General features: G+C 56.0%; 1 protein-coding gene across 4 annotated transcripts in view; it reads left to right on the forward strand.

Moving 5' to 3' along the window:
* ALS2 (alsin Rho guanine nucleotide exchange factor ALS2) overlaps positions 1-20,436 on the forward strand; it is a 98,261-nt gene extending 77,825 nt beyond the window's left edge. For all 4 annotated transcript variants that reach the window (XM_029068796.1, XM_029068797.2, XM_029068798.2 and 1 more), the window contains exons 20-34: positions 178-276; positions 2,640-2,804; positions 3,850-3,961; positions 4,527-4,604; positions 5,412-5,545; positions 6,026-6,190; positions 7,314-7,431; positions 10,166-10,323; positions 12,103-12,225; positions 15,498-15,674; positions 16,766-16,811; positions 17,462-17,523; positions 17,897-18,046; positions 18,567-18,663; positions 19,230-20,436. In XM_029068796.1, the coding sequence (XP_028924629.1) occupies positions 178-276; positions 2,640-2,804; positions 3,850-3,961; positions 4,527-4,604; positions 5,412-5,545; positions 6,026-6,190; positions 7,314-7,431; positions 10,166-10,323; positions 12,103-12,225; positions 15,498-15,674; positions 16,766-16,811; positions 17,462-17,523; positions 17,897-18,046; positions 18,567-18,663; positions 19,230-19,268 (1,723 nt within the window). In that variant the 3' untranslated portion in view covers positions 19,269-20,436. The remainder of the gene's footprint in view (positions 1-177; positions 277-2,639; positions 2,805-3,849; positions 3,962-4,526; positions 4,605-5,411; positions 5,546-6,025; positions 6,191-7,313; positions 7,432-10,165; positions 10,324-12,102; positions 12,226-15,497; positions 15,675-16,765; positions 16,812-17,461; positions 17,524-17,896; positions 18,047-18,566; positions 18,664-19,229) is intronic.
* Positions 20,437-20,882: the final 446 nt, after the last annotated feature.

Consider the following 20,882-nt stretch of genomic DNA (forward strand, 5'->3'; position numbering starts at 1 on the left):
GGTGGAATTGGGAGTGACTCATTCATTCATTCAATTGTATTTATTGAGCACTTACTGTGTGCAGAGCACTGTACTAAGCGCTTGGAATGGCCAATTCGGCGACAGATAGAGACCATCCCTGCCCAATGCCGGGACTGGTGACTGCCGCTTCTAAAATCTCCTTTCTTGTATCGATAGATACGGGGAATATAAAGTCCCAAACAAAGCACTTAACAAAGAAGACCACTACGTCGGGTACTGGAAAGAAGGAAAAATGTGCGGACAAGGAGTTTACAGGTAAGATTCAGCCATCCCATTACCACACGGTACTTGTCCAACGCCCACCGTGTGTCAAGCCCAAGGGCTTGACTCAATAACAACTAATAATAACGATTAATATTGTCGATGGTCGATTATAAATACTAATGTGTTGATAATAATGTTTATGGTATTAAGCTCACTCACTCACTGCTCCACCTTTCCATCACCTCCCTTCTTTTCCCTGGAAATTATCTGGATTCTTCTCTCTCCCATTCACTGGCACTCGACGGTATTAATTGAACGCTTACTGTGTGCAGAGCACTGTACTAAGCGCTTAGAAGAGTCTAACGCAACAGAGCCGGTAGACGCGATCCCGGCCCACCGGGAGCTTAGGGTCTACCGGGGAGATAGGCGTTGGAATATATTAGAGAGAGGGGAAATAGTAGAGGGGTCCACGGCCGTCCAGCGCTTAGAACAGTGTTTGGCACATTGTAAGCGCTTAGCAAATACCATAATAATAATAATAATAATAATCCACGTAGAGGGGAGGGCGGGGAAGGAAATGGGGGCTTAGTTAAGGAAGGCTTCTTGGAGGACTTGTGTGTTTTAAGAGGGTTTTGAAGGTGGAGAGAGTGGTGGACTGTCAGCGACGGAGGGGGACGGAGTTCCAGGACCAAGGTAATTATAAATAATGATAATTAGGATACTTGATAAGCGCTTACTAAGTTCCAAACACTGTTCTAAGCGCTGGGGTAAATACAAGTTATTCAGGTTTAACACAGTCCCTGTCCCATATGGGACTCACACTCTTAAACTCCATTTTACAGAGGAGGTCACTGAGGCCCAGAGCAGCTAAGTGACTTGCCCGAGGTCATAGAGCAGACATGGCGGAGCCTGGATTAGAACCCAGGTCCTTCTGACTCCCCAGCCCCGTGCTCAGTCCACTAAGCCACGGTGGACGTGGACAGGGATCGGAGAAGAGACGGATGACATCAAGGTAAAGTGAGTAGGTCGGTGTTAGAGGAGCAAAGTGCGTGGGCTGAGTTGCATGGGCTAGCGGATAGAGCACAGGCCTGGGAGTCAGCAGGTCATGGGTTCTAATCCTGCCTCTACCACTTGGTCTGCTCTGTGACCTTGGGCAAGTCACTTCACTTCTCTGGGCCTCAGTTACCTCATCTGAAAAATGGGGATCGAGACTGTGAGCTCTATGCCGGACAGGGTCTGCGTCCAACCCCATTTGCTTGCATCCACTCCGGCGCTCAGTACAGTGCCTGGCACATATTAAGCGCTGAACAAATCCCACAGTTATTGTTATTATTAGTCCACTTTCCCAAGTGCTCAGGCCAGTACACTGCACCTCATAGGCGCTAATAAGTAGCATTAGTGATTTTTCTATTGGGGGTCTAGTCCCACTGGATATCTGGGTGGTTGTTTTTTTTTTCCATTTTGGTGATTGGATTAGGAGACACTGCAAGCACTTGTGGGTCAGGAATGTGTGCAGATCTGTTATACTGCATTCTCCCCGGCGCTCGGTACAGTGTTCTGAAAACAATAAGCAACATGGCCTAGTGGATAGAGCATGGACCTGGGAGTCAGAAGGACTTGGTTCTAATCCCAGCTCCGCCAATTTTCTGCTGTGTGGCCTGGGGCAGGTCACTTCACTTTTCGGGAATCCCAATGACCTCATCTGTAAAATGGGGATGAAGCCCGTCAGCCCCATGTGGGACAGGGACTGTGTCCAACCTGATTAGCTTATATTCATTCAATTTGTATTTATTGAGCGCTTGTGTGCAGAGCACTGAATTAAATGCTTGGGAGAGTACAGTATAGCAATAAACGGGCACATTCCCTGCCCACAACAAGCTTACAGTCTGGGAGGAGGAAACATCTACCCCAGCGCTTAGAACAGTGCCTGGCACATGGTAAGCACAGCGTAGCTTAGGGGATAGAGCACAGGCCTGGAAGTCATAAGGTCACAGGTTCTAATCCCGGCTCCACCACTTGTCTGCTGTGTGGCCTCGGGCAAGTCACTTCCCTTCTCTGGGCCTCAGTTTCCTCATCTGTAAAGTAGAAATTGAGACTGTGAGCCCTCTGTGGGACAGGGACCGTGTCCAGGCCGATTATCTTGTATCTATCCCAGTGCTTAGAACGGTGTCTGGCACATAGTGCTTAACAAATACCATAATCATCATCAGGTACCGTCATTATTATTATTATTATTAACAGTGCCATAAGAAAAGAAATGAAATGCTCCATAAATAATACCATAAGAAAAGAAACGAAGCGCTCCGTATAATACTGTAAGAAAAGAAATGAAGCGCTCCGTAAATAGGATGGATCGCTTGAGAAGGCAAGGGGCGTTTTGGGCCCGGCCCCAGCGTCCTGCTGTCCTTCCCCAGCTACGCCACGGGCGAAGTGTACGAAGGCTACTTCCAAGAGAACGTCCGCCACGGCCACGGGCTTCTCCGCAGCGGCAAGCTGACCTCCACCTCCCCCAGCATGTTCATCGGCCAGTGGACCATGGACAAGAAGGCCGGATACGGCGTCTTCGACGACATCACCAGGTAGGCCGCTCCGGGGCTCCCGCCCGCCTTCGCCGGGCGACCGGGAACTTCGAGGGGGCAGGGACCGCCCCGGGCGCTCAGACGGTCGCCCTCCTTGCAGTCGGCGCTCCCCAGGGACTGCTCAGCGGCTGGAGAGCGGCAGGAGGAAATAAAGCGGCGGCCCCCCTCTAGACCGTAACCTCACTGGGGGCAGGGAACGGGTCTGTAAGATTGTTATAGTCTACCTTCCCAACCGTTTAATACAGTGCTCTGCACGCAGTGAGCACTCAATAAATACGATTGTCTGGCCTCTTAGAGCTCTAAATGATAATAGTAATTGTGGTTTAAGCATTGGGATGGATACAGGCCTCCACAGGAGAATTTCTACTCCACTCCCAATTGGCTCTGGCCTGAAAGCCTGCAGGGCTCAGAGAAGACTGAAGTTTGGTGGGGAAACGGGGGAAAAGAGCATCTGTCGTCAAGAATGGTCATTTTTCCAGTAGCCTGGAGTCAGTGGGGAGGTTGGAGGCTTTTGGCCGCCCCCAACTGAATCAGGGGACCACGGTGTATTGGGGGCCGTAGGGAGAAGCCCTCCCTTCCCCTTGCCCCCCTCATTACCCTCATTAGCTCCAGCAATAAATATCCCCAGGAGGAGTGAAGGAAGGGGCCTGAACGCAGCCTGAAGGGCAGGGGGTTGGGGGTCACTCATGGCCGGAGGACAGGGAGGAAAGCCACAGTGGGGAGAGGAGCCGAAAGACCACCCTCAAGCTCTCCTCTCCCCGGGACAGTCAATTTAAACGCCAAACCGGGTGTCCCGGGTCATTTCTTCACTTCTGAAAAAGCCGACTGCTGCCTCCGCCCCCCTGCCCAGAACCCAACCCCTCCTCTCCGTTCCCCCGAACAGCAGGAGAAGGTCCAGGGCGCGGCCCTTTGTCCCAACGGAACCTCGCCACCAGGTGCGGCTTCCCACCCGCACGGGCTTCCCGCCCTCCCTGGGAGCGGGCAGTTGAAATTCCCACAGTCTCCCAAGCCAAGCGCCGTGTATCCCCTCTTCCTGTCTTTCTAGGGGAGAAAAGTACATGGGCATGTGGCAAGATGACATGTGTGAGGGCAACGGCGTGGTGGTCACTCAGTTCGGACTCTATTACGAAGGCGCCTTTAGCCTTAACAAAATGATGGTGAGTGGCGTTGGGTTGGTCGTGGGTTTCGGGGGGTGAACCCGTCCGGGTAGCCGTTCTCTGCCTCGGTGAAGTCCAACGGTGCATGTGTGACAGGGCCGCTGCAGATACCTTCCATCCCAGCCTCACTGAGCTCATGTTTTTAGCCTATTTTGGGGGGTAGTTATTTGTTAAGCGCTTACTATGTGCCAGGCACTGAACTAAGGATCTGGAGTACTTACAAGATAATCCGGTTGGACACAGTCCCTGTCCCACGTGGGACTCAAGTCCTAATCCCCATTTTACAGAGGAGATAACTGAGGTCTAGAGAAGTGAAGTGACCGGCCCAAAATCATACAGAGGACAAGTACATCCCAAGTCCACTGACTCCCAGGCCCATCTCGTATCTATGGGGCCATGCAGCTTCCCACTTAGTCTCCCTTTTTCGCCCTCCTTCCCTCTCGAGATCCATAGCATTTCGTCTTTTACAGTCCTAGGGGTCTGAGATGCCTTTTCATGCCCTGTGCCCAATTCTCCCCTTTTCCGGGCATCTGTTGCCTTCTTCCATTTGTCTTTCTTCCTTTAGGGAACTGGAATTTTGCTCTCTGAAGATGATACAGTCTACGAGGGAGAATTTTCAGATGACTGGACCCTCAATGGAAAGGTTGGAACGGTTCACCTCTGTACCCCCGGAGAACTTGGATATTCATTCATTCAGTCGTATTTATTGAGCGCTTACTGTGTGCAGAGCACTGTACTAAGTGCTTGGAAAGTACAATTCAGCCACAGATAGAGACAATCCCTATCCAGCAGCGGGCTTACAGTCTGGAGGGGGGAGACAGACAACAAAACAAAACAAGTAGATGGGCATCGATAGCATCAATATAAATAAACAATTATAATTATATATACACATCATTTATAAAATAAGTAGAATAATAAATATGTCACCCACCGCCACAGCCCCAGCCTCATCGTAATTGTGATATTTGTTAAACACTCACTGTGCGTCAAGCACCGATCTAAGCTCTGGGGTAGATACACGTTAATCAGGTTGGATATAATCCCGATCCCACATTTTCCCATCACCGGCTAAGACGGAGGGAGATAAGGTATTGAATCCCCCTAATACAGATGAGGGAACGGAGGGATGGAGGAATGAAGTGACTTGCCCGAGTTCACATAACAGACAAATGGCAGAACTGGGAATAGAACCCAGGTCCTCCGTTTCCCAGGGCCGGGGTCCTTTCCTCTGGATCACAGCTGTGGTCGGTTCAGCATGCCTGTAATTTCTGTTACCATCTCAGATTGGAAGCCCCTTGGGGGCAGGGATCGTGTCTGCTTGCTCTCTCATTCTCTCTCAAGTGCTTAATACAGTGCTCTGCACTCAGTAAGTGCTCCATAACTACCCTCTCGGACTCCTCTGTGGTTGAAAGCTCAGCCTTGCTAACCCTGGGCCTTTCCAACGCAGGGGACGCTGACCCTGCTGAATGGAGATTACATCGAAGGCCATTTTAGCGGAGAATGGGGGTCTGGGATCAAAATCACCGGAACCTACTTCAAACCCAGCCTGTACGAGAGCGATAAGGAGCGGCCCAAGGCCGTGTGAGTCAGATTTCCCTTGCCGTTCCGTTTCGTTTTCTCTCTCCTCCAGGAGGAATGCCATCTTCTAAGGTTTGAATGTTTGGGGGTCTTTCTAAAACAACGATATTAATAACGATCACGGCCGTGCCTTCCGACTCCCGGGCCCGGGCTCCATCCACTAGGCCACACTGCCTCGTTTCCAGCTGGGATGCAGGCATTGTCGGAAGCTTCGTGTTACGGTGTCCTTAGATATGCCCACAGCTACGTATGAGCTCTCTCGCTTTCACCCTCTATGCCGGGACCCCACTAAAATCGAGTGGTCTTAGCAACGATGTGATATTTTCAGAAGAAGCTCGAATCCCCCAGGCCGATCCCCGAGCCGGTGTTTTCATCTCCCCAGCCCGGCAGGGGGGCGGGGGCCGCGTGGGGTGTCACCGGGGGAGCCCGCCCCGCCATCCCCGCCAAGTGAGGAATCCCCGTGAGCCTGCGGTCTCCCGGCAGGAAGCTCGGAAACCTGGCCGTGGCGGCGGACGAGAAGTGGACGGCGGTGTTCGAGGAGTGCTGGCGACAGCTGGGCTGCGAGTCTCCCGGGCAGGGGGAGAGCTGGAAGGCCTGGGATAACATCGCCGTGGCCCTGACCGCCAACAGACGCCAGCACCGAGACAGGTGAGTGGCCGCTCGCCCCCGCCGCCGGGACTTCGCTGCCTTCGGCCCTTCTTCCCTGACCTGACCGAAGGAGCAAGACGCAATGACAGAATGGCTCCTCTTCCACCTCAGCGGGTGGCCCCTCCTGCCCCGTCCCCCAGGGGATCCAGAGCAGCCCCTTCCCGCCACCTCACCATTCATTTGTTCATTAGATCCTGTTTATTGAGCACTCACCGTGTGTAGAGCACTGTGCTAAGCACTTGGGAAAGTACGGTACAACAGTAAACAGTGACGTTTCCCACAGCGAGCTTACAGTCTAGAGGGGGGCGGACAGACGTCAATACAGATAAATAAAATTATAGATCTGTGCATAAGTGCTGCGGGGCTGGGAGGGGGGAGGAGCAAAGGGAGCAAGTCAGGGAGACGCAGAAGGGAGCGGGAGAAGAGGAGAGGGGGGCTCGATTAGGGAAGGCCTCTTGGAGGGGATGGGCCTTCAGTGAAGCTTTGAATGGGGGAAGAGGAATTGTCCGTCGGATTTGAGGAGGAGGACGGGCGTTTCCAGGCCAGAGGCAGGACGTGGGCGAGAGGTCGGCGGCGAGATAGACGAGATTGAGGTACAGCGGGTAGGCTGGCATTAGAGGAGCGAAGCGTGCGGGCTGGGTTGTAGTAGGAGAGTAGCGAGGTGAGGTAGGAGGGGACAGGATGATGGACGGCTTTAAAGCCAAAGTGAGGAGTTTTTGTCTGATACGGAGGTGGATGGGAAACCCCTGGAGCTTTTTGAGGAGCTCGGTGCCACGTCCCGAACGTTTTTGTAGAAAAATAACCCGGGCAGCGGAGTGAACTATCGGCCCAGCCCGAGGAGCTGGAGCGGGGTAGCGCAGGCCGGGGAAGCACTGCACAATCAATCGTATTTATTGAGCACTTACCGAGTGCCGAGCACGCTGCTAAGTGCTGGAGAGAGTACAACGCGACAGAATTAGCAGACGCATTCCGTGCCCACGGTCAGCCTAGAGACTAGGGAGGAAGATGAACTTCCTCGGTCACCGGCCGCGGCCTAGCCCAGTCAGGTGGGGGAGGCGGGCGCTGCGGCCGAGCTGAGTTTGGGTGGTGGCGGGGCCCCGGGCCTTCCCTCCCCTCGTTTCAGCCCCGAGATCCTAAGTCGTTCGCACACTCAGACGCTGGAGAGCCTGGAATTCATCCCGCAGCACGGCGGGGACTTCACGGTGGAGAAATACGAAGACATCAAGAGGTATCTGATGAAGGTGAGGCAGCGGGCGAGGGTGGAACCACCGGGGACCCGGTAGGCGGGCGGGCGGGCCCGGGAGAAGGTATCGGGAATCCGGCGGCTCCAGGCGCCCGAGCCCCCGGTTTTGCCTTTGCTGCAGCGGTCGCGCCTCCGCCCCCCTCGGCTCTCCGGTGGGCTCCCACTCTGGGCGGTACGCTTAAGTTAAAGTGACAGCGGGCAGGAAGCGGCTCGGAGTAGTGGATAGAGCACGGACCTTGGAGTCAGAAGGTCATGGGGTCCAGTTCTGGCTCCGCCATTTGTCTGCTGTGTGACCTCGGGCAAGTCCCTTCACCTCTCTGGGCCTGTTCCCTCATCTGTAAAATGGGGTTGAGACTGGGAGCCCCATGTGGGACGGGAATCGTATCCAGCCAGATTTGCTTGTGTCCACCCCAGCACTTAGTACAGTTCCCGGCACGCAGTCCTGAACTGTGTACCACAATTATTAAGTCATTTCTCTGTGCCTCAGTTACCTCATCCGTAAAATGAGGTAATCCCCCGATCAGACCGTAAGCCCGTCAGACGGCAGGGACCGTCTCTGTCTGTTGCCGACTTGTTCATTCCAAGCGCTCGGTACAGTGCCCTGCACATAGTGAGCGCTCAATAAATACTATTGAATAAATAAATACTATTGAATGAATAAAATGGGGAGTAAAAACCGTGAGTCTCACGTGGGACAAGGACTGCATCCAACCTCGTACAGCCCCTCTAGGCCGTAAACTCACTGAGGGCAGGAAAGCAGCATGGTGTACTGGATAGAACACAGGCCTGGGAATCAGAAGGTCATGGGTTCTAAAACTGGCTCCGCCACTTGTCTGTTCTGTGACCTTGGACAAGTCACTTCACTTCTCTGCGCCTCAGTTACCAAAACTGTAAAATGAAGATTGAGACTGTGAGCCCCAAACGGGTCAGGGACTGTGTCCAATCGATTTACTTGTATCCACCCCAGAGCTTAGAACGGTGCCTGACATTTAATAAGCATTTTAAAAATTCCATCATCATCATGTTTGTTATATTGTACTCTCCCGACCTCTTAGTACGGTGCTCTGCACACAGTACGTACTCAAATACAATTAACTGACTGACTGACTTGTTTCTACCCCAGCATTTAGTATAGTGCCTGGCACGTAGTAAGCCCTTAACAGAGATCATTAAATAATAAAGGGACATTGAGTGAGGTGTTAGCGAATTTTCCGGTGACTCGGTTATGGCCCTGTGATCCAGGAGCTTGCTGACCGAGGGGAAAGAAAGAGAAAAACCAGTTGGTTTCCCCCGGAGGAATTAGCAGCAAAGAACCAAAAGCTTGTTGTTTTGTAGTTTCCCAAGCGTTTAGTACAGGGCCCTGCACACAGTGAGCACTCAGTAAATACGATCGAATGAATGAATGAGGGGCTGCAAAGGCCTCGCCCATGGCAAGGTCCCCAGAAGGGACCCTCCCACCCCCTTCCTTCCCTCTAGACTGTCAGCTCACTTTGGGCAAGGATCATGTCTTGCTCTGTTGTATTGTACTCTCCCAAGTGCTTAGTACAGTGATGATGTTGATGTTATCTGTGAAGCGCTTACTGTGTGTCAAGCGCCATTCTAAGCGCTGGGGTGGAGACGATCTAATCAGGCCGGACACAGTCCCTGTCCCACATGGGGCTCACCGGCTTAATCCCCGTTTTACAGATGAGGGGACTGAGACCCAGAGACGTGAAGTGACTCGCCCGAGGTCACACGACAGACAGATGGCAGAGTGGGATTAGAACCCAGGTCCTTCTGACTCCCAGGTCAGGGGAAGCAGCATGGCTCAGTGGAGAAGAGCCTGGGCTTCGGAGTCAGAGGTCATGAGTTCGACTCCCGGCCCTGCCACTTGTCAGCTGTGTGACTGTGGGCGAGTCACTTCACTTCTCTGGGCCTCAGTGACCTCATCTGTAAAATGGGGATTAACTGTGAGTCTCACGTGGGACAACCCGATTCCCCTGTATCTACCCCAGCACTTAGAACAGTGCTCGGCACGTAGTAAGCGCTTAACAAATACCAACATTATTATTATTATTATTATTAAACCACGCTGCTTCTCACTAAGCCAGTGGCTGCCATGCCCATGCGCTATCCACTAGGCCTTGCTCCTTGCTCCGCATATAGTAAGCGCTATATAAATATCATTGATTGATTACGGGCCTTACTGATTGATTCCCGGCTCTTGTCGAGGAAAAGTTCCCCAGAGCCGGAGAGCGGGCCCAGGGAAACCCCCCATCTAGGCGGTGAGCTCGCCGAGGGCAGAGACTGTCACTGTTTATCGTTGTATTGTACTTTCCCAAGTGCTTAATATAGTGCTCTGCGTATAGTAAGCGCTTAATAAATGCAACCGAACGAATGAAGGAAGGAGGGGAGGCGTCGGGGCGGTGGGAGGCAGGCAGAGGACCAGGGTTCAGATCTCAGCTCAGCCCCCAGCCTGCTGCGTGTGTGGCCTCGGACGAGTCGCTTAACTTTTCTCAGCCGACGTGTGGCGGAGCCGGGATTAGAACCCATGACTTCTGACTCCCAGGCCCGTGCTCTCTCCCCTAGGCCGTGCTGGTTCTCTGCTGGGATCCCCAGCTGTTTTGCTCTGCCAGACTTATCCCTCCCCCACCCTTCTACGGCTAAGCCTTGGAGGGGTGAGGGGGATGGGGGGGAATCTCTGCTGGTTGCCCACTCGATCATCCTCCTCCTCGCCACCGCCCCTTCTCCAGGCCTGCGACACCCCTCTGCACCCTCTGGGGCAGCTGGTAGAGACCCTGGTGGCAGTGTACAGGATGACTTACGTGGGCGTGGGAGCCAACCGGCGGTTACTACAGGAGGCCGTCAGAGAGATCCAGTCCTACCTGAAGCGCATCTTCCAGCTTGTCAGGTACGGGTTCGGCCGTCCGGGGTCCCTCCTGCCTGGCGCTCTCTGCTGCACCGGCGTCCCCCCTGCCTGGCGGGTGCCCGGTGGGTACCTGGTGGTCCCGGTGTCCATTGGCTGGTGCCCGATGGTGTCTGGTGATCCCCGATGCCCAGTGGGAGGCACCTGGTGATCCCTTATGTCCGGTGGGCGGTGCCCGGTGATCCCTGATGCCTGGTGGGAGGTGCTCGGTGATTCCTGATGCCCGGGGATGGTGCCTGGTGATCCCTGTTATCCGGTGGGTGGTGCCTACTGATCCCTGATGCCCGGTGGGAGGTGCTCGGTGATTCCTGATGCCCAATGGGTAGTGCCTGCCCATCCCTGATGCCCGGTGGATGAAGCCCGGTGATCCCTGATGCCCAATGGGTAGTGCCCACTGATCCTTGATGCTTGACGGGTGGTGCCCTGTGATTCTTAGAACCGTACCCAATCCTTAGAACAGTGCTTGGCTCGTAGTAAGCGCTTAACAAATACCATAATTATTAATGCCTGGTGGGTGTGCCCGGTGATTCCTGGTGCCCAGTGGAAGGTTCCCGGTGATCCCCGATGTCTGGTGGGTATCCAGAGGTCCCCGGCGGCCTCACCCAGAACAACTCAACGAAGACGTACACTTAGCTCCGAACAGCGCGCCGGGCTGGAGGGGGGGGGGGTCACCGGGTGGGACAAAAGACCCCCTCGGTTTTAGCTTTTCTCATTTCCGGTTTCCCCAGGGGGGAAGAAGGCCGCGCGGTCCGAGGGGTCGACCGCTCCCTAGTCCCACTCCCTAGTCCCATTCTCAGTTGGTCCCTCCTGCTGTCTGTCCTTCAGGTCTCCTGAACGGGGCTCATCCCATCGCTCACTCAGGAGTGTTGGCTGAGGACCCCCTGAGCGCAGAGCGCTGTTCGGGCTGCTTGGGACCGTTCGGGAATAGTAACGGGCCCGGTCCCTGCCCTCGAGGAGCTTACCGTCTGTGTTGGAGGAGTTGAGCTGCATCGCAGTCCTCTAGACTTTTGAGCACGTTGTGGGAAGGGATTGTCATTCTTTATTGCTGTATTGTACTCTCCCGAGCGCTTAGTACAGTGCTCTGAACACCGTAAGTCCTCAATAAATACGATCGAATGAATGAAAGCGAAGCATACAGCGGAGGAGGAAAAGCAAAGTTTATTTTCATGCCCGCTTCCCCTGCTTGAGGGCAGAGACCATACCTATCGTACTCTCCCAAGTGCTGCACACGGTAAGCACACTCCTGGAAGGAAGAGTACGGGCCTGGGAGCCAGAGAACCTGGGTTCTAACCCCGGCGCCACCACGGACCTGCTGGGTGACTTCGGGCAAGTCACTTCACTGCTCTGGGCCTCAGTTTCCTCATCCGCAAATTGGGGATTCAATGCCTGTTCTCCTTCTTACTTAGACAGTGAGTCCCCTGTGGGACCTCATTATCTTGAATCTTCCCCCTCTTCTCTGTACAGGCCTTGGCCCAGAGGAAACACTTAAGTACCACAGTTATTATTAACAATATCTTTGCTGCGATTCCGAGTAGTCTTTAAGCTCTCCTATTAGATCGTAAGCTCTCTGTGGGAAGGGATCGGTTCAGCTTACTCTATTGGACTCTCCCAAGCGCACAGTACAGTGCTCTGCCCAGACTAAGCATGCAATTAAATACCATCGATTGGTCGGTCGATCGATGGGTAACCATCCCCTTTCCCGAGCCTGCGAAGGACACGTTTCCCCCCTCGGCCGTGGGGATAATCAGGGCTTTTCTTCTGTAGGTTCCTTTTTCCCGACCTTCCCGAAGAAGGCAGCACGATTCCACTCTCCTCCAGTGTCCCACCGGAGAGGAAATCCTTCTGCACCGGAAAAGCCGATTCCAGATCTGAATCTCCAGAGCCGGGGTATGTCGGGGTGGGGAGGGGAAAGGACCCCCGAGGAGTAAGGAGGACGCGGGCTTTACTGAAGGCCCGTCCCCTCCAAGAGGCCTTCCCAGACTCAATCCCACTTTTCCTCATCTCCCACTCCTTTCCACGTCGCCCCGACTTGCTCCCTTCGCTCTCCCCCGTATGTCGCCGCCCCACAGCACTTAAGTACAGATCTGTCATTTTATTTATTTCTGTTGACGTCTGTTTATTTGTACTGATGCCTGTCTCCCCCCCTCTAGACTTTAAGCTCGTTGTGGGCAGGGATTGTCATTCTTTATTGCTCTTTTGTGCTTTCCAAAGTGCTTAGTCCAGTGCTCTGCACACAGTAAGCGCTTAATAAATGCGATTGATTGAATGAATGAATAAAAGAGCTGGCTACGGGTCAGTCACTCAGTCGTATCTGTTGAGCGCTTACTGTGTGCGGAGCGCTGTACTGAGAGCTTGGGAGAGTACAATGTAACAATCAACAGACACATTCCCTGCCCACGACAAGCTTAGAGTCTAGATGAGGAGGCAGACATTAATCAAAATAAATTAATTAGAGAGACGGACATAAGTGCTGTGGGGCTGGGAGGGAAAGCAGCTGGCCAGGACCAGTGCTTGCTCAGGGGTCGCTGTCACAAGACCTGGGTTTTGGGGGGGTATTTTGGGTTTTTTTGTTGCTGTTTTTAAATGGTATTTGTTAAGCACTTACTATGTGTCAAACGCTGTTTTAAGCACTGGGTTCTAATCCCACCTCTACCATTTGCCTACTGGTTGATCCCGGGCAAGTCACTTCACTTCTCTGTGCCTCTTTCTTCGTCTGTCAAATGGGAATTAAATCCTACTCCTTCCTATTTAGATTGAAAAGGGACAGGGACTGTATGTACCCCAGTTCTTGGTACAATCAGTCAATTGAATTTGAGTGCTTACTGTATGCAGAGTTTTGTATTAAGTACTTAACAGTTCTGGTACGTACGTAGCAAGAGCTTAAGGAATGCCACGATTATTATTACTGTATTATGGTTGAGGTTGCAATGTTATATAGTGTCGGTTTGTCATGGCGATTGCGTGAAAACTGATGATAATGATAATTGCTTTTGTTAAGTCAGTCGATCGTATTCATTGAGCGCTTACTGTGTGCCAAGCACTGGGGTAGATACAAGATCATCAAGTCCCACAAGGGGCTCATGATCTAAGTAGGAGAGAGAACAGGGATTTTGCAGATGAGGGAACGGAGGCCCAGGGAAGTGAAGTGACTTGACCGAGATCCCGCAGCAGACAAGTGGCGGAGTGGGATTAGAACCCAGGTCCTCTGACTCCCGAGCCCTTTCCGTGCTCCTTCTCTACTCCTAGAGCAAGTGCTGCTTGGAGTTAGGATGATAGCCCATCGGCAGACTTGATGACTGAGCATCTCAATTTACCATCTGGGCAGATTGCAAAACCACATTTTGCTTCTGCTACAAGTGAACCCAAAGTTTTCCCCCGCAGCAAATGCCGGGCAGGAATTTTTCGTCAGCTCCACGAAGGCCCAAAGGAGAGTTCACAGTTCCTCCCGACAGCCTAGTGGAAAGAGCACGGGACTGAGAATCAAGAGACGCAGATTCTAGTCCTGGCTCTGCCAAGGGCCTGCTCTGTGACCTTGGGCAAGTCACCTAACCTCTCTGGACTTCTGTTTTCTCATCTGTCCAATGGGGATGGGACACCCTACTCGCTTAGACTCTTTCCCTCTTCCAAATTGATTTTAATGTCAGTCTTCCCCTGTTGACCATAAGCTCTTCGTGAGCAGGGATCACATCTATAAACTTTATTCATTCATTCAATAGCATTTATTGAGCGCTTACTATGTGCAGAGCGCTCTACTAAGCACTTGGAAGGGACAGTTTGGCAACGGATAGAGACAATCCCTGCCCATTTTCGGGGTTACGGTCTAATCTACAAACTTTATTGTATCGAAGGCTCCCAAGTGCTTAGTACAATGCTCTGCGCAGTAAGCGCCCAAAAAATACCGTCGATCGGTTGATAGGCCGGGACCCCACGTGGCTCTGTGCACACTCTGATGGTCTCGTGTTTGCCCCGGTGCCTTTTTATATGGTATTCGTTAAGTGCTTACTTTGTGCCAGACACTGTACTGTGTGCTGGGGTAGATACTTATAGAGAAGCAGCGTGGCTCAGTGGAAAGAGCCCAGGCTTGGGAGTCAGAGGTCATGGGTTCGAATCCCGGCTCTGCCACTCGTCAGCTGTGTGACTGTGGGCAAGTGTGCCTCAGTTACCTCATCTGTAGAATGGGATGAAGACTGTGAGCCTCACGTGGGACGACCTGATTACCCTGTATCTACCCCAGCGCTTAGAACAGTGCTCTGCACATAGTAAGCACTTAACAAATACCAACATCGTTATTATTATTATACAAGCTCATCAGGTTGGACACAGTCCATCATGGGGCTCAAGGGCTTAATGCCCACTTTATAGGTGAGGGAACCGAGACCCGAAGGAGTGACGTGACTTGCCCAAGGTCACACAGCAGTCGAGTGGTGGAGTCAGGATTAGAACCCAAGTCCTCCGACCCCCAGTCCACTGCTCTTTCTCCTAGTCCACGCTGCCTCTCTTGCCTGGGACAGACTTGTTGCCTAGCGAATGGAGTCGCATCGTGGCCCTAGAGGAAAGACCACGGGCCTGAGGGTCAGAGGACTTGCATTCTAATCCCGGCTCTGCCAGTTGCTTGCTGTGTGACCTGGGACAAATCACTTGACTTCTCTGGGCCTCAGTTCCTCAACTGTAAACTGTGGATGACACACCCGTTCTCCCTCCTACTTTGACTGTGAGCCCCATGCGGGCCAGGAACTAACTCGTACCTTCCCCAGCGCTTAGAACAGTGTTTGACACGCAGTAAACAGTGGATAGAGCCCGGGCCTGGGAGTCAGAAGGTCGTGGGTTCTTACCCCGGCCCTGCCATTTGTCTGCTGTGTGACCTTGGACAAGTCACTTCACTTCTCTGGGCCTCAGTTCCCTCATCTGTAAAATGGGGATTGAGACTGGGCGCCTCATGCGGGACAGGGGCTGTGTCCAATCCCATTTGCTTGTATCCACCCCGGCGCTTAGTTCAGTGCCTGGCACACAGTAAGCGCTTAACAAATACCGTAATTATTCGTTACTATCATTAGCAGATACCCTAAAAAAATAAAGAGCGTGGAGAAAGGGGACTTTAAGGCCAAAAAAGGCACTGACCGTCCCTCCCCGTGGCATCCGCGCCTCCCTCGTTTCCGCAGCTACGTGGTGACGAGCTCCGGGCTGCTGCTTCCCGTGCTGCTGCCTCGGCTCTACCCGCCGCTGTTCACGCTGTACGCCCTGGACAACGAGCGGGAGGAAGACGCCTACTGGGAGTGCGTCCTGCGCCTCAACAAGCAGCCCGACACGGCGCTCCTCAGCTTCCTGGGAGTGCAGCGGTGAGCCCCCGGTCCGAGTCCCAGAATCCTCCCCGCCGGAGAAACCGTTCCCCCGCTCGGCCGGCGAGGCCGTCCGCGAAGGGGTCCCGGCCTCCGCTCCCGGCGGGGCTCGGCCGAGAGTCAGCCGGTCTGAGTCCGGGGGGTAGCCCGTCTCCTGTTGGGCTTTCGGTCTGGAGGGTGGGGAAGGAGAACTTGGCGGAAATCTGGAGGGTCTCCGGATGTAGTTCCTGGAAGCGGGGCCGGAGGCCGCACACCCCAACGATTCAAAAAAACAACTCAACGAGGGTGGGCAGAGAACCTCCCAAATGCTTAGTACGATACCGTGCACTGCGCACAGTATGCACACAGTAAGCCCTTCATAAATACAATTGATTGAGGGACTGAGCGAGGGTCAGTATTTGTGCGCGCCCGATGTGGCCGGGACTGGGGATGTCCCACGTCGGCCTTTTTGGTCAACGCCCTCCCCTCCACCGGAGATGAATTCCACCAACACGGGCTCCCTGTCTTTGCGTCCAAAGGACGGCTCCGTAGATGCCCCCGCTCCCGCTCTACTGACTCTTCCAAACAGTGCCCTGCCAGCAGCAGCTATTCAGTAATAATAATTATGGTATTTATTAAGCGCTTACTATGTGCCAGGCACTCTACTAAAATAACTGTGCATCTGTTAAGTGCCTTACCACGTGCCAGGCACCGTTCTAAGGGCTGGGGTGGATGCAAATAAATTGGTTAGGACATAGTCCCTGTCCTACATGGGGCTCACAGTCTTAATCCCCATTTTACAGATGAGGTAACTAAGGCACAGGGAAGTGACGTGAGTCGCTCCAGATCACACAGCAGACATGGGGCGGAGCTGGGATTAACGCGCTCTATCCACTAGGCCCCACTGCTTCTCAAGGGATCGATTAGGGCCCCGTCGGGGGCGGGTACGGACCGTGTCGGGTCTGCTCCTCTGAAACCTTCACCCCTCCTTGTCCCGAGAGAGGCACCGTGTACGTCCCCCAGTGAACCTGTTACCGCAGATACCGTGGTAAAGGGCAGCGGACGCGGCCACCCGTCCGTAACTCGTGGAACCCGTGGGCTCTCTCTTACAGGAAGTTTTGGCCTGACAACGTGTCGCTCCTCGGAGACAGCAGAAAGGTACGGCGGAGCGGCCGGCGGTCCAGATGCCCGGGCGGCAGGCCGGGGGGGCCGGATCCGCGGGTCCAGCCGCCAGACCGGCCAAGGGCCCAGCCGTGGACCCAGCTGGCACTCCGCGCTCCCCTGGGGAAGACCTCCTTGCAGGCGGCCCGCTGGCGACCGCCCCTTGCTCCGTTGGAGGCCTTCGAGAAAGCCTTCTCCCCCGCCCCTTCTCTTCCCCCTCCTCTCCCTCCTCCTGCTTCACCTCCCTGTCCTCATCCTCCTTCACCAGGGGCCCTTCCCCAATACTCTCCCCCGCCTCCCTCGCAATGGATGGATTGGCCCGAGCCTTTTCTTGATTTGGCTCCTCCCACGTAGCTCTCGTCCACCCGTCGCTGTCTCTCAGCCTCCCCCATTAGACTGTACCCTCCTCGAGGACCGCTGTGTCGAGGACAGCCGTGCGGTCGCCCAGGCCGGGGCCCGGTCTGCGCCGGGTGCCCGGCCCAGGGGTGTCGACGCCGATGCTTAGGGGCTGAGAGTCCTCGGGCCGGAATTGCCCTCGGTTTCGCCCCTCGCGGTCAGGAGCGCCGGGACGGAGAAGCGCTGGCTGGTCTGGCGGGGGCGGTCTGCCTCTCGCGTGGTCCTTACCCGCCCGAATCCCCTTGGCGCAGGTGCTGCCGACCACGAAGGAGGCCTGTTTCGCCTCCGCGGTGGAGTGTCTGCAGCAGATCAGGTAACTCGGCCGGGCTGAGGGAGGATGGACGGGTGCCCGGGCCAGGGGCGGGGTCGTGGGAGCTGCCCCTCAAGACCCTCGGTCCTCTGGGGGCTCTGGAGCGGAGAGCCCAGAATCCGGAAGGGGAACCTAACCCTGCCTGCCTGCTGATCTGTCTGTCTCTGTCTGTCTCTCCATCTCCGTCTGGGTCTGTCTCTCGGCTGTCTCTCCGTGTACCTCCATCTGTCTCTGTCTTTCCATCCGTCTCCGTCCGCCTCTCCATCTCTCTCTGTCTCTCCGCTTGTCTCTCTGTCACCTCTCTCTGCACTTCCTATCTCTGCGTCACCTGTCTCCGCACCTGCCTCTCCGTCTCTCTCCGCGTCTGTCTCGGCAGCACGACCTTCACTCCGTCGGACAAGTTGAAGGTGATCCAGCAGACCTTCGAGGAGATCTCCCAGAGCGTCCTGGCGTGGCTCCGAGAAGACTTCCTGTGGTCCATGGACGACCTGTTTCCCGTGTTCCTCTACGTGGTTCTCCGGGCCAGGTGGGCAGCCCAGAGAGAAGTTGGCCTCGGATCAGACTGGGAGCGTTTGGGGGGCCCCGGGGCCCCGGAGAAGGCCGGCCGGCCGGCGCCTGGACTTTAACCGTCGATGGGATCGAATAGTAGAGCTCCCATCGGGTGGCCCGACGCTACCAGTCGGAGTCCGAGGTGGCTCCTGGCGCGTCCCTTCGGCCTGAGGGGCGGCTGATTCTCGGGCTGGGTTCCAAGACAGATCCAAGAGCGTCCCATCAACCCGCAAGATGGCTCATTGTCGGGTTGGGTTCTGAGCTGCCACAGGGGGACTGGCGGCGTCAGCTGGATCTTCTGTCCTCGGTAGTTTGTGGCGCGCGAGCCGCAGGCGGGACTGACCGTCCGCCGGCCGGAGCGGACGCGAGGTTTCGGTCTCCGTGGGAATGGGGAGGACGTGAGGGGGCCGGGCATCTCTCCGCCCTCAGGCCCCACGGCCCCGGGCGTCCCGGGACAGTCAGGCCGGGGGGCTGACGTGGGTCTTTCCCGCCCACAGAATCCGCAATTTGGGCTCGGAAGTCCACCTGATCGAGGACCTGATGGACCCCTACCTGCAGCACGGCGAGCAGGGCATCATGTTCACCACCCTGAAGGTCAGGCCCCGCCCCTGGCCGAGCCTGTGCCCGCCGCGGACCCGTGCCCGCCCGGCTCGGGGTGGCGGCCGGGGGTCCGGAGGGGCCTCCGCCCACCTGTGGGTCGTCTGGGGCTCTCCGTCCCCTGGGGCTGGGGTTTGGGTTTGGGGCCGGGATCCGCTTAGCCATTCTCCCGACTGACCCCGTGCCCTGGGCCGAAAAGGAGGATGAGGGCAATCGGTTCCCCGTTCAGTTCTTGCTTCAGTGGGGCCGCTCCCAGGGGGAGGGGCTGTTCTCCAGGGTGGGTGGGTGGGTGGGCGTATCCATCCCCCACCCCTGCTGCTCTCCACCATCATCCGGGGGCTGCCCCAGCTGGGAGGTTCATTGACCCACAGCTTGCCCACGGCTGAGAGGCCTCTCGCCCCGCCCCCGCCCCCGGGCAGTCAGCGTCGCCACCCCGGGTGGAGCCGGGGGGGGGGGGGGGGGCGGTGACCCTAGCGCCCCCCACCCCCTCCCCACACTGGCCGTCAACCCGCCGACCTCAGGAAGCCTCTCACAGCTTGACTCTCCGTTCGTGTCTCCCCCAGGCCTGTTACTACCAGATCCAGCGAGAGAAACTGAACTAGAATCCTGAGAGGCGGAACGGGCGCCCGCGGCCGACGCCGACGAGGTGGCCCCGGGCGGCCGAGGGGCCGGGGGGACCGCGGCCGGGTCCTACCGCTCCTGCTTTCTTGGCCGGAGGGGCGGGTGGAGGGTAGGACAGCGGGCCGAGACCCGGGCTCCTCGGGCAAGCTTCCCCTCCCTCCCGCCGGCCCCCCGGATCAGGCTGGCCACCCGTCCGAAGAAGGGATTATTCTGCCCAGAATAGCCCGGAGCAGCGACGCGGCAGCCTCCGGGATCGCCGGGATGGGCGCGGATTCCACCCCGCTGCTTCTGCGTTCTGCGCTGGAGGAGGGAAGTGGTGGTCCCGGTGGGAATGGTGACTTCCTGGAGATCCTTGCTTCGTATACAGCGACCCCCCCCCCCATTTCTTTCCCTTCCTCCCTCCGCTCCCCCCGACCGATCTTTCTCAGGGATCGGATTGTCCCTTAAAGCCACATGTGTCTTCTCGAAGTCCACCGATCGCGAGGACCCAATTGTCTTTTTATTAGGGGGCGGAGAGGAATTTTAAACTGGTGTTTTAAAGTTATCTCCGAGGCTCCCCCCAGGTTGTGTCCTTGGACCGGGTGGGGGGGGGGGGAACGCGCCCCACTCACTCCGCACCCGGTCAGGACAGCGCGGCCGACGGTTCGAGCCCTCCCTCGACCGAGGGACGCGTCGGAATGACTAACTGGACCTCGGGCGGAGGCCGGCCTCCCCCGGCCTTCCTTCCCCAGGGGCCGGCCGACGCGATCGGTCACGTGGTCGCCGGCCACCGGGCTGCCATTGCGCTCTCACTTCTCCGCACGTCACCCCGGGCCTCCCCTCCCCGGCGCGGGGATCCCGTAGCCGCCGCCTCCTCCCCTAACTTGACAAACGTTGGGATGACGGTGCCAGTGTTGCTTTTATTTAATAGTCCCGGCGGGGCTCCCAGGGGCCGGTTTGTGCCGATGACCGGCGGCCACTGGGAAACACTGGGGTGGAGGGTCACGGGGCGCGGGGGGGACCCAGCCTGAGAAGGCGCCGGTCAGCGCAGAGAAAAACGGAATCACGATTTGCGTGTCGGACTTTGAGCCCGCCGCTTCCGGAAACACGGTTGGGATGGGGTGGGTGTCTCGAAGCATCAATTTCCTAATAAAAGTGTGTTCGTCTTTCCGAGTTGGCTCGGTGATTGGGTTTGGGGGCGGCGGGGCGGCGGGGCACACCGGGAGGGACTGAAAAGGGAACTGAATCCCGGGAATTTTTTGGCCTCGTGGCTCTGCGAAGCGATCGGGTCCGTTCCCGCCGGTGGCTTCTGGAGCGTAGGCGGCTGCTCAGTTCAGCATGGCCTAGTGAATAGGGCACGGGCCTGGGAGTCGGAAGGTCGGGGGGGGGGGTCTAATCCCGGCTCCGCTTGCCCGCCGTGTGACCTCGGGCAAGTCACTTAGCTCTCTGGGCCTCGGTTCCCTCATCTGTAAAATGAGGATTGAGACGGTGAGCCCCACGGGGGGCAGGGGCTGTGTCCAACCCAATTTGCTTGTATCCACCCCAGCGCTTATACAGTGCCTGGCACCTAATAAGTGCTTAACAGATACCGTCGTCGTTATTTTTATCACCTCCTC

The sequence above is a fragment of the Ornithorhynchus anatinus genome, chromosome 7 (assembly GCF_004115215.2).
Source record: "Ornithorhynchus anatinus isolate Pmale09 chromosome 7, mOrnAna1.pri.v4, whole genome shotgun sequence".
In the NCBI taxonomy this organism is placed as follows: Eukaryota; Metazoa; Chordata; class Mammalia; order Monotremata; family Ornithorhynchidae; genus Ornithorhynchus; species Ornithorhynchus anatinus.